Source organism: Eumetopias jubatus, unplaced genomic scaffold (genome assembly GCF_037043125.1).
Source record: "Eumetopias jubatus isolate StellerSeaLion01/CBP00866 unplaced genomic scaffold, mEumJub1_p1.0 scaffold_1, whole genome shotgun sequence".
Taxonomy (NCBI): domain Eukaryota; kingdom Metazoa; phylum Chordata; class Mammalia; order Carnivora; family Otariidae; genus Eumetopias; species Eumetopias jubatus.
Window position 1 is genome coordinate 154,498,882 of NW_028274807.1, and position 13,443 is coordinate 154,512,324.

At 35.9% G+C, this 13,443-nt stretch overlaps 1 protein-coding gene across 4 annotated transcripts in view; it reads right to left on the minus strand.

Moving 5' to 3' along the window:
• Window positions 1-13,443, minus strand: part of CLASP2 (cytoplasmic linker associated protein 2) — a 177,864-nt gene that overhangs the window by 118,462 nt on the left and 45,959 nt on the right. For all 4 annotated transcript variants that reach the window (XM_028107057.2, XM_028107058.2, XM_088026816.1 and 1 more), the window contains one exon: window positions 949-1,095. In XM_028107057.2, the coding sequence (XP_027962858.1) occupies window positions 949-1,095 (147 nt within the window). The remainder of the gene's footprint in view (window positions 1-948; window positions 1,096-13,443) is intronic.

The window sequence follows — 13,443 nt, forward strand, 5'->3', positions numbered from 1 at the left end:
GCTTTTAATAAAGGAGATATATATAAAAAGAGGAAAAACAAAAATTCTGAAGACTATGATTTTCCTACCAGTTATCATAAACAAGGAAAATCTGTTTTCCCAAATTATAACTAAAACACACCCAACACACACACGAAAGGAAGTCAGAGAGGAAGAAAGAAAAGAAAGAAAGAGAAAAAGAGAAAGAAGCTAATGTCCTTTTAGCATTAAATATTTGCTTATTCTAATAGGATTCATTCTATCAGAAAGACCTGGCAGAAACTAGCACCTGAAAAGTACTCATGGCTTTCTTATTAGAATATGAAAAAAACCCATAAAAATTTTAAAAAGATAAACAATATGCTAGAAGCAGTTCTAATGTGATCAAAGAATGTACTATGTGTTGTATATATTCATAAAAACTGTTTTTTCCTATTTATTATTATCTAATTCAGAAACCATTTTTAAGGCAATTTTACTTGACCACCACCCATTTCCCATTGTGACAAATGGTTCAATATCGAGTATCTTCAACCATTTTTTCAACGCTGAAGTATTCAAGACTCACTACTATATGAATTTATAGAAATGTTACATAAATCATTATTTCTTTAACAACTATAGCACCTGAAAATTAATAGCCAAATTCTGAAAAACCTGCTCTCTCCTTAAAACACAAAAACAAAAAAAACCCAAATCCCAACACTCCTTTAAATGTCTCCCTTTAAAAATGACATCTGAAAAATGAATACTCTTAAGACTTCACTAATCCACAGGAAACAGCAATATACAGTATTTTAAAAACATTTCTGAAAAGGCAGCTTATTCTTCTGTGTGTTGCAATAGACTCTCCAGATCTGCAATCTTGCTGCAGTCATGAATAAACATATTCCTCTGAAGTTCTAAGTATGTGTGTCCATATGAAGGGCATGAGGCATGCACATCAGATTTGAAATGGATTTACATTACCTCCAACCTTAGGGCCACCTGCTGAACCAGGCTTCCTTGCACTGTTGACAGGATTTCCGGATGTTTTAGGTGCAGGAACCTTGAAGGCTGAAGCAGTTGATGATGGCCTATTTCCATCCACTGATTCTTCATCATCAAAGCTTTTATCTGCACAAAGCATTAGAAAAATGTATTTTAAGAGAATTAAGCTTTGCTCCATTTTCCATAAGACTCAAAAATCAAATAAAGCTATATATAAAATCATTACTCTGTAAGATGTAATACAAAATAAAGCTCCTTTGAATAAGCATTTATATATTGGCTAACACCACATAAAATAACACAGTATAATTTAAAATTTGATTGCACTATTATCCTATTTCCTACCTATATATTAAGTCAAAACATAAAACCAAATATATTAACTCGAAGGATAGCAAAGAGCATTTTCATTTTTTCTGCTACTCATGTAAGCATTTTCTCCCAGCTCCTCCCATAGTGTATCTTCCAGCACACCCTGCCTTATTCCTTACACCCAGATCCTGCAACTTACAATCACAAATCCGTTTGCAAATCAGTCGCCTCATTCCTCTGAAAGCTCTTAATTTCCCTCACCCTAGGATGCTCCCAATGGTTCACATGGCCAAATACAGTAGATTCGGTACTAATCAAAGATTCTATCAAAAATAGACAGAAACAACCACAGAACCACCACTGAGGTTTGTGCCGGCATTTTTCTTTCTCTTCCCTGCCCTAGGTGCTGTAACAGCCAATCAGCTACAAGGTGACATCATCTTATGGCAGCTACTGCCAGATGAAAGGTAAAAATTCTCCATGTATTTAAAAAATTATCTATGCAGCTGCAATCCTTATTCTTTACCTAAATTTCAAAGGCTTTCAATACAAAGGTTTATAAACCTAAATTTGTTTTCTCCTATGGAATTCACATGAAAATTAATACAAATACAAAATAAGGTTTTATGCAATATTCATTCTGCTGTGGTGCTTATTGCATCAGTAAAACATGGAATATCACAGTGCTCATTACTGTGCATAATTAACTCTGTAATCTTACAATTTTCTGTTTATTTAGGGCACAGAAACCAAATCAAACAATTTGTTTTCATAAATGATTCTAAAATATTCTACCCAAAGCTCCTTTTAGAATATTTATTAATGACCACACTAGTATCATCTCCTTGTATAAAATGGAACCCCAACCCCCACAAAAAAATCGCAAGCTGTATGCATTTACTTGTCTGAGAAGATGGTTTTCTCTAGGACCCTGCACAAACCAACCACGACAAAAAAGATGGGAGAGGCAGAGAAGCAGATTTACCACAGGCTTCAGATCAATATGTCAGAATCTTTTTCCTTTCAACCTGCTCCCCCTTACCTAGGCAAATACCCAAATCAACTAGAATGAAATCATTACTACAAAGGGATACTTCAAGTCCAACTATTAAATATATTTTAAAGAAAATATACCAAATAAGTGGTAAGACTTATTTGGAAAAAAGAAAATCAAATAGACACACCAATATAAAGCCACACTCAATTTCAGCAAGTGGTTTTTTTTCCTTAAATAGCACAATTTATAAGAAAAAAGTACCTTCAAGTTAAAAGACATTTTTTTTTTTAGCATAATAATATTAGGGAGCCAGATGGGATCACTTAAAACCTGCATATATATAGGTTTGTTCTGTTAAAAACACTAATGTGGGGGGCGCCTGGGTGGCTCAGTAGGTTGAGCATTTGCCTTCAGCTCGGGTCATGATCTCAGGGTCCTGGGATTGAGCTCTGCATTGGTCTCCCTGCTTAGCGGGGCATCTGTTTCTCCCTCCCCCTCTGCTTGTCCTTGTGGTCTCTCTCAAATAAAATAAAATCTTTAAAAAAATAAATAAAAATAAAAACACTAATACGATCCCAAATAAACTTTTTTGCCATCTCCATGTAAAAAAATATATAGCTAAGAGAGACAGAGTAGACACACAAATCCACAGAAAGATAGGTACTGAAACACCAAGTAGCCAGAAGTTCCCATGGAAACAGTGTTCTGTTCCTACACACACAAGAAATGAAGAGTAAGTGTCTCTACCACTTAAAAAAATTTAACTCTTAACATTCTAAAACTACTGGGAATTTAAATTTTAACTTTTTATCAAAATAAGGTAGATGAAAGTGTATAAATCGTAAGTATGAGTGCAATGAATTTTCACAAAACAAACATGCCCGTGTAACCAGTCTCCAGACCAAGAGATCATTATCAGCATCCTATACACACCCTCATTGGCCTCCCCAAAATCATTATTTCCTATCAAAGCCAACTAACTAGTCTTGACTTCATAATTGGCTTTGCCCATTCCTGAGCCTTATATAAAAGGAATCATACAATACCTACTTTGGTATCTAGCTTCTTTTCACTCAATATGTTTGGAAGATTCATTTTCATTGCTTATAGTTATCTAGTGTACTATAATCTAGCAATATCCATTCTGTTGATGGACCTTTGACTTGCCAGTTTGAAATTATTATAAAATAGTGCTCCTAAGAGGTAAGCAAACAAAGTTAAAGGGTTCTAAGACTTGTAAGCATTATTGTGGAAGTAGTAAACACACAATTTTTGATTAAGTCAAATATACATATTGTAACCTCTAGGTCAGCGGTACTGGACCAGCAGCTGAGCATCACCTGGCAGTTTCTTAAAAATGCAAATTCTCTGGTCCCAACAGAAATCTAATGAATCAGAAAATCTGGAGATGGGGGTCCAGCATTCTGTGTATTAACAAACCCTCCCAGTGACTCCGATATATGGTCAAGTTTAAGAACCACTGCTCAACAGCAGGAGTTGGCAAATTTTTTTCTATAAAGGGCCATATTGTAAATATTTTAGGCTTTGTAAACCACACACGTGGTCTCTCTGTGCAGCTACTCAATTATGCTACTCAATTATGCCATTGTAGTGCCAAGGCAGTGATACATGATATGTAAACAAATGGGTGTGGCTGTGTTTCAATAAAATTTTATGTACATCAGGAGGGTACTCCTGGATTTAGCTTGCAAGCAACAGTCTGCCAGTCCCTGCTCTAGGGTAACCACTAAAACAAGAGTAACTGTATACATAAATAAACTAATACAAGAAAAATGTTAAAATCTGATTAACTGAAAAGAAGCAGGAAGGGGACAAAAAGAAGGACTGAAACAAGTGGATGAAACAGAAATAGAAGGCAAAGGGGCAAAAATGAAGCCAAATACATCAGTAACTATCTTAAAAGTAAATGAACTAAATATTCCAAGTAAAAGACCAATATTGAATTTTCAAAAAGAGGCTGCTTAAATGAGATATACTTTACAAAGTCACATAAAAGTTAAAGGTAAAATGACAGATTATGGCAAATACCAAGTTGATGTAGCTATTCTAATTTCAAACAAAGTTTTAAGAAGCAGTATTACTAGAGACGGACTCTTAATGATGATAAAGGGGGTCAATCCAACAGGGAAAAAAAATCAGAACCCTAAACTTTTATGAACCCAGTAACACAGCTTCGAAAATATAAAATAAAAAAGGACATATCTACAGAGGGGGAAAATTTTTTACCACTTCCAATAATGTTATATCTTGACTATAAGCTAAAAGAATTCATAAAATGAATTCATCATTACAAGTCCCCAAATTAAAAATGTTTTGTAATTATGAAGATTATAAATATTCTAGGCTTAAAAATATTTTAACTATAAAATATTCAGACCAAATCAATTATATTTCTTCCTAGCACCTATCACTTCCTGAAATAATACTTTTAAGAGTGAACTAGAAGTTGGACTGAAAGGGAGCAGAAACATTATCTTGTTTACCCTATAATCCCATTACCTAGAAAAATCCCAGGGTAAGTATCATAGTTAACCCTTCTTCCTACTTCCCAACCTTTGCCCTTTTGAGCTTGTTTTCAAAATAATGTCCTGAGTTGAACAAAGTCACAACACCACTGCTCAAAATCCTCTTATGACTCCATAAAAAGGCCTACCAGTACTTCAAAATCTGCAAGATCTTAAATACTATGTAGTTCTCTCTCCAACGTGACCCAACTTGCTGCTCTCCATCTTTTGCTCCAATCCAGCCCCACCAGTCTCCTTGCCGAGACTCCTAAGAGGGCCTCTGCATTTGTTCCCTTTGCCTAGAATGCTCTTCCCCTCCATAGCTGCCCTATTTACTCACCAACTTCATAACTTTATTCTTCTATCTCTTTCCCAATGAAGTCTTCTCTGGATACTAAAATTATAAACTTTCCAACATCCTGACACTACTGATCTACTCCCTACCTCCCTGCTTCATTTCTCTCCTTAGCACTTACCATCTATATATTTTACCTTGTTTATTATCTGACTCTTCCCACTGAAATGTATTATCTATTAGAGTAAGAAGTTTTGTCTGTTTTGTCCACTGCCACAACTATGACATGTGGAACAATGCTTAGAAGGACCCATTTCATAGTAGGGAGACCTTTAGTCTCCAGGTTACTGAAACGAAACTCCAAAGGCAAACAACTATAAACACTCAATAGAATAGACATTTAAAAAAAATCTTCTTTAAAACAATTAAGTACCTGACAAAATAGTAAGAAAAGGGGACAGAATCAGTACATATGAATTTCTATTCTGAAGGCCTTGTGAGGCAAAGGAACAGATTTTGAAGTCCGCAATAAAAAAGATATAGAGTCTAATATGATATTGTTCCCACTGAAAGCTGGTACACCAAACAACTATAATATCAAGGTTAAAGTGAACCATAAGTAAGTCCTTATCTTCTTACAGCCTTTTTTCTTTTCCAATTTTTCTCAAAAGAGAGCAATAGAGAAGTAAATCAAAAGGAGTACTTGATTAAGGTCAACTGCTTGGACAGTCAAGAGAGTCAAGCCCTTGGAACTTAGTAGGCTCATGCTGGTAGTATTCCTACTCTCACGCAAAAGCCAAGGCAAATGCAAAATTTTCCTGGGATAAAGTCTCTGGCCTCATATTATGTGCACAAATAATTTTTGAGAGGTCACTTGGCATGACAGGAAACAAGACACCAAGAGCAAGAATAAACAGATAATAGGAACAGATCCACTAAAAATCCTGGAGTTATGAAGCATAGACTATAAAAGCTTTACTAGACAAGCTTGAAAATAATTTCAGGGATCAGAAAATGTAAAGAGGGGTGCCTGGGTGGCTCAGTCATTGGGCGTCTGCCTTCGGCTTAGGTCGTGATCTCAGGGTCCTGGATTGAGCCCTGCATTGGGCTCCCTGCTCTGCGGGAGGCCTGCTTCTTCCTCTCCCACTTCCCCTGCTTGTGTTCCCTCTCTCGCTGTGTCTCTGTCAAATAAATAAAATCTTTAAAAAAAAAAATTTAAAGAGTGACAGATTTCTTTAAGATTTATTTGAGACAGAGAGCGTGAGAGCATGTGCGTGTGAGTGGAGGAGGGGCAAAGGGAGAGGGAGAGAGAATCTTCAAGCAGACTCCCTGCTGAGCATGGAGCCCAATGCAGGGCTCAATCCCAGGACCCTGAGATCATGACCCAAGCCAAAACCAAGAGTCAGATACTCAATGGACTAAGCTACCCAGGTGCCCCCAAAAGTGACAGATTTTTAAAAAGACCAAACAGAACTTCTAGAAATAAAAATATGACTGAAATTTAAATTCAGTGGGCAGGCATGACAGATTAGATACAACTGAAGTGAACTGGAAGATAAATCAGAAAAAAAAATCACCTGGGATACTTATAGTAGGTGCTTTAATATTTACTGAATAAAAAAAGGATTAAATGCAGAAAGCATGATTATGTTGATACCTTTGTTCTCACTCCAATGCTTCAAAAAGAAATTATTATGGTTTGGTGCAGAAAATGAACAAGATGAACCTATTAAAAAGTACTAGAGGATAAAAACTAATAAAGTGGCAAGCTGCAGTGGTTATGTGTATGATGGAAATGGAAAAGGAGGAGAAAGGAGAGTAGCTAAGAAGAGTAGGAGAAAAAGATGGAGATAACAGAGGGGGAGGAAGAAGAAATAAAAAGAAGCCCAAGTAGAAGAAGACTCTACCTTTTGTTGCATTCATATAATAACAGGACACTGTTGTCAGCAAGCACTGAGAGATGATAGCCCATAATCCCTTATCTGCAATGCCTGAAAGTCAGTAAATTCTAAGAGTCTAGCTTTAGCATGTTTTGTCTTTTTTTTTTTTAACTCCAGGGTAGTTAACATACAGTCTTATATTAGTTTCAGTTGTACAATAGTGATTCAATAATTCTAGCCATTACTCAGTACTCATCATGACACATGTACTTTTTAATTCCCTTCACCTATTTCACCCATCCCCCCATTCACCTCCCTTCTGGTAACCATCAGTTTGTTTCCATTGTTAAGAGTCTGTTTCCTGGTTTGTCTCTCTTTTTCTTTGTTCCTCTGTTTCTTATATTCCACATACAAGTGAAATCATATGGCATTTGTCTTTCTCTGACTTATTTCACTTAGCACTATACTCTCAGGATCCCTCCATGTTGTTGCAAATGGCAATATTTCATTCTTTTATATGGCTGAGTAATCTTTATATATTAATGGATGCTAACTCTTTCTTGGATATGTCATTTCCAAATATCTTCTCCCATTCCGTAGGCTGTCTTTTAGTTTTGTTGACTGTTTCCTTCACTCTGCATAAGCTTTATTATTACTACTGAGGTAGTCTCAATAGTTTATATTTGCTTTTGTTTCCCTTGCCTTAGGCAAACATATTGAGAAAAATGTTGCTATGGCCAGTATCAGAGAAATTACTGCCTGTGCTCTCCTAGGATTTTTATGGTTTTATGTCTCATATTTAGGTAGGTCCTTATTCCATTTGAGTTTATTTTTGTGTTATGGTGTAAGAAAGTGATCCAGTTTCATTCTTTTGCATGTAGCTGTCCAGTTATCCCAACACCATTTGTTGAAGAGATTTGTCTTTTTCCCACTGCATATACTTGCCTCCTCTGTCAAGGATTAATTGACTATAATCATGGATTTCTGGGCTCTCTGTTCTGTCCCACTTATCTATGTGTCTATCTGTGCCAGTATCATATTGTTTTGATCACTACAGCTTTGTAGTGTGTCTTGAAATCTGGGACTGTGATACCTCCAGTTTTGTTCTTCTTTTCCAAGATTGCTCTTTGGGGTCTTTTGTGGTTCCATACAAATTTTAGGATTGTTTGTTCTAGTTCTGTGAAAAATGCTGTTGGTATTTTGATAGGGATTGCATTAAATATGTATATTGCTTTGGATAGTATAGACATTTTAACAATATTTGTTCTTCCAATCCATGAGCACAGAGTATCTTCCCATTTGTTTGTGTCATCTTCAATTTCTTTCATCGATGTTTTATAGTTTTTCAGAGTACAAGTCTTTCAGCTCCTTGGTTAAGTTTAACACTAGCTATTTTATTATTTTTGGTGCATCTGTATATGGGACTGTTTTTTTAATTTCTCTTTCTGCTGCCTCATTATTATTGTATAGAAATGCAATGGGTTTCTGCACATTGATTTTGTATCCTGTGACCTTACTGAATTCATTTATCAATTTTAGTAGTACTATTATGGAATCTTTCAGGTTTTCTATATATAGTATCATGCCATCTGCAAATAGTGAAAGTTTTGTTTTTTTCTTACCCAGTCTAGATGCCTTTTATTTCTTTTTCTTGGAATTCGAGTACTATGTTAAATAAAAGTGTACTCTTTTGGGAGTTTTTTTTATCAAAAATGGATGTTGTATCTTGTCAAATGCTTTTTCTGTGTCTATTGAAATGATCATATGGTTTTATTTATTTATTTGAGAGAGAGCAAGTACGAGTGAGAGCACAAGCAGGGGGCACAGCAATGGGAGAGGGAGAAGCAGGCTCCCAGAAAGCCTGGTGTAGGGCTCAATCCCAGGACCCTGAGATCATGACCTGAGCCAAAGGCAGATGCCTTACTGACTGAGCCACTTAGGCGCCCCTGATCATATGGTTTTTAAACTCTCTCTTGTTGATGTGATGTACCATTGTTGACTGATCTGTGGAACACTGAACTACCCTTACATTTCAGGAATAAATCCCACTTGATCATGGGGAATCATTTTTAATTTACTGGTGGATTCGATTTGCTAAAATTTTGTTGAGGATTTTTACATCTATGTTCATCAGAGATATTGGCCTGTAGTTCTCTTTTTTTTTGTAGTGTCTTTATCTGATTTTGGTATGAGAGTAATGCTGGCTTCATAGAATGGATTTGGAAGCATCCTTCCTCTTCTATTTTTTTGGAATAGTTTGAGAAGAACAGGTGTTAACTTTTCTTTAAATTGTTGTCTTTTAAAATTCATTTGGTAGCAAAATCTAAACTGATTTGAATTTAGTTTACGGCAAAACACGTGAACTGACATGAGGCTATTTATTGTTTTTATTTCACTCATTGTGAATTTGCATATATTTAACTGTAAAAATATTAATGTGCTTGATTACAAGGTGCAGCCCCAGACCCAGCTGGAGTTGTTTTATCATATATGGTTATGACCATTACTTTTCTAAAATCTGACCTACGCAGAATTCCAAAACATAGCTGGTCCCCAAGGTTTCAGATATGAACTGTAAATTTATATTACCATAATCAAATCCTTTCCCTTTTTTCTTTTTCCCTTCAAAGGAAAGCCCTATACTCAAACGGCTATTCAAACTTTTCACTTCACTTTTATGGGTACATGTGTTCCAAAACCTGAAATTTCTGCTTCTGAATTCACATAAAGGATGAAAAACTCCTCCATTCTTACATGCCAAGCAAAAGATAAAGCCAAAACTTTATATATCTCATTTAAAAAATTCATTTTGTGTGGCTTTTCTTCAGTAAATCAACTGGTTCAGAAAGAAGAACCTACAACACCATAGATTTTCATGCACAAATATACTGTTTCATATTAAGTAGCTTCTTATACCAAAGTTCCACTTTTCTCTTGAAGCTATATCCTTCCTTATTCTAATTAAAACAATGAGTAAGAGGACTCTGGATTCCTGAGTGGTTTTACCCTCTTACATATCTAACAATGACCATGGTCATATGTAACAGATAAATTAGTAACTGAGATTAGAAAACAATAATCACTATAAGCTATGTTATCACAGGTGTCTCAGAAAACTCAAGTTTCAATTGCCTACACTCCCCATTCTGCTTTTACAACAGAATACCCTCCTTGGCTTTCCTTTGACCTCACAGGTCCCTCTAGCGCAGTCTCTTTCTCCTTTATCCAATCACTAAATGTTGAATATCCTCCTTCTCGCCAGACTACACACTTTTGAAATGTCTTCATCCATTCTCAACAGTTTAAAACATCTATATGCTGACAACTCTCAAATGTTTGTCTCTAGCCTATTTCCAGACGTAAATATTCAACTGCCCTACGAAACTTCTCCCCCATAGATATCTCAAAGGTATCTCTAATCTGACATATGTAACCTAACACGAACATCATCTTCAAACCTGTTCTCTGTTCTCCCTAAATCTACCTCTATCCCAGTAAATGACATCACCATCTATCTAGCTACTCAAGCTCATGATATAGGAGCCGCATTCCAAGTTCTCTGCCCCACACGGATCATGTATTAATAATTCTTGTTGTACATAACTCCAAATTATATCTCAAATCCACCTAATTTCTCTTTACTTCTGGTGCCATTCCTAATCTAAGACCAGACCACTATCTTCTCTTTCTATATTGTTCCAACAACTTTATTTTTTTTAAGATTTTTATTTATTTATTTGATAGAGAGACACAGCGAGACAGAGAACACAAGCAGGGAGAGTGTGAGAGGGAGAAGCGGGCTTCTCGCGGAGCAGTGAGCCCGATGCGGGGCTCGATCCCAGGACCCTGGGCTCACGAACTGAGCCGAAGGCAGACACCTAATGACTGAGCCACCCAGGTGCCCCACTACAACAACTTCTTAACTGGTCTCCCTGCTTCCATTCTCGACCTTCCAAACCCCAAAGTAGACAATGAGATCATCTAAAAATGTAATTTGGACCAGTGGCTGCTAAAACTGTTAAATTAAAGGCTGATGGGGGAACTTCATAAAGAATAGATCAGGCTGACAACACCTGAACCCACTGTTCAATAATAATATACAAAAAAAGGACAATCAGGCACTGCATGGCTTCTGATAAAAATGAATACCACCTATAAAAATGTGTACCAAAAACCGCCGAAGAAACAGAAACAAAAAATTAGACCTGATTCTGATCAAGCCATTAGAATTTTTAATTTTCAGGAAATAAAGGGGATATAAAAACCTTTAAAACAAAAACATAAAATCACCATGGCAATGTAATCATCAAAATCTAGCATGTGGGAAAACTTTTACCTGATAGATGTATTTTTCTTCAACAAATAAGTGGCAAGAGGAGAAAAAGAGAGAAAACTGCTGCAGATGAATAGAGCATTAAGCGATATATCAACCAATTAAAATGGTGAACCTTGTTTGAATTAAAATTCAATCTGTAAAAAGGTATTTAGGAAACAACTGAGTAAATCTGAACACTGAATATTTGATACTAAGGGTTAATTTTTTAGGTGTGAAAACTGGTTGTCAATAAAATATTTCCTGGTAACAAACAAACTTCTACTGTCTTTTACTTTATTTTTTTAAAGATTTTATTTATTTATTTGACAGAGAGAGACAGCGAGAGCAGGAACACAAACAGGGAGAGGGAGAGGGAGAAGCAGGCTTCCCATGGAACAGGGAGCCCGATGCGGGGCTCAATCCCAGGACCCCAGGATCATGACCTGAGCCGAAGGCAGACGATTAACAACTGAGCCACCCAGGCGCCCCCTACTGTCTTTCAAAAAGTTCTCTAATTGCCTTTTTAAAAAGATGTTTTACTTTACGTGTGTGAGTGCATGTGCACGTGTGTCTACACATCCATACCCTGGTCCAGCATGATAGGCAGGGCTGGGGAAAATAGGCAGGGATACAGATGAATAAAGATTGGCTATGTACTGATAATTTCTTGAAGCCGGAGAGTAGGTAGTAATGGAGGTTTGTCACAATATTCTTTATTTCTGGGTATGTTTGAAATTCTTCCTTAAAAGAACTATGATAATTTGAATCACTTTGCTCTCTTGCTTAAAAAACCCTGTAATGGAACCCCAATAAAATTATAAGCACATCGTAAGACCACAGAAAATGAGGCAGGGCAAAGTATGTGAAATCAGCACCCAAAAGATAGTAACAAATTCTCATAAAATGCAAATTAAAAGGACAGAAAGCTTTTGAAGAATAGAACCACAGAAAGCTGCAACTCAGATTCTCAGAAGCAGACTGAAACAACAGTGAGGACCGATCTACCTCACAGAATGACAGAGAAGTGACACTCTAAGCCAACAAGTACAGGAATGATTTGCAAAGAATCACTGAAAACCCATGAAATGATTTCATCATTAAACTCTTCCCACCCCCAACTCAGAAAGCTCGATATTTTATATATAAGTATGCATGTGAGTGCACGCACGCGCGCGCGCACACACACACACTTCTGTAAAAATGGAACCACCAGAAAAGGGAAAAAAAGTTCTTATAATCATATAAACTTTTATTTGCTAAAATTAAAATTTAATGGAAGGATTAGATGAGAAAGTTAAGGAGATCCCCTAGAATATAAGGGAAAAGAGAAAGACATAAAACTTAGGTGAAGAGACAAAACATAATGGATAGTGAATCAACATACGAGGTTCAATATCTGACTGGTAACAACTCCATAATGAGAGCCTAAAGCTAATGAAGGGGAGAAACTTATCAAAAAAAATAAAAGAAGATTTCTCAGAGCTAAAGAAAAATCACAAGCCTTCAGAAGTAAAATAATCAAATAGCAAACATTTAAAATGTATTCAATTTAAACTAAAACAAAAAAGTTCAGTAAAATGACTAGAAATTAAAAATCCAAGTTCTTCAAAATAAAATGGCCAAATTTTAATATTCACATAAAGATGCTGTGTTTTCAGCAGCACAGTTAATCTTAAATTGTTAACAATTCTATTTTTAAAAAAAAGTCCATCTCATATAAAGTTTAAAAGAGACCAAGAAATTTCATAAAGTCTCTTAGAATTTCTAGGTAGTTATTAACTCACTAGTTAAAAACCTACTTGAAGACTTTTATCCTTTTCTTTAAAGGAGCCCATTAAAAATTTAAGACCTTTGATAGTTCAATGAAGGGGCAGACACAATTTAAACCATTACTTGGTATTAATAAAATTAAAAACAACATATTTCACAATAGCCATAATATCAAAGTAAATAATAAATGATGCTCATAATAATGTTTATTTATCTATTTATTAAAATATTTTTTATTTATTCATTTGAGAGAGACAGAAAGAGCAAGTGAAAACACAAGCGGGGGGAAGGGCAGAGGGGGAGGGAGGAGAAGACTCCCCACTGTGCATGGAGTCTGCTGTGGGGTTCAATCCCAGGACCCTGAGATCATGACCTGAGCC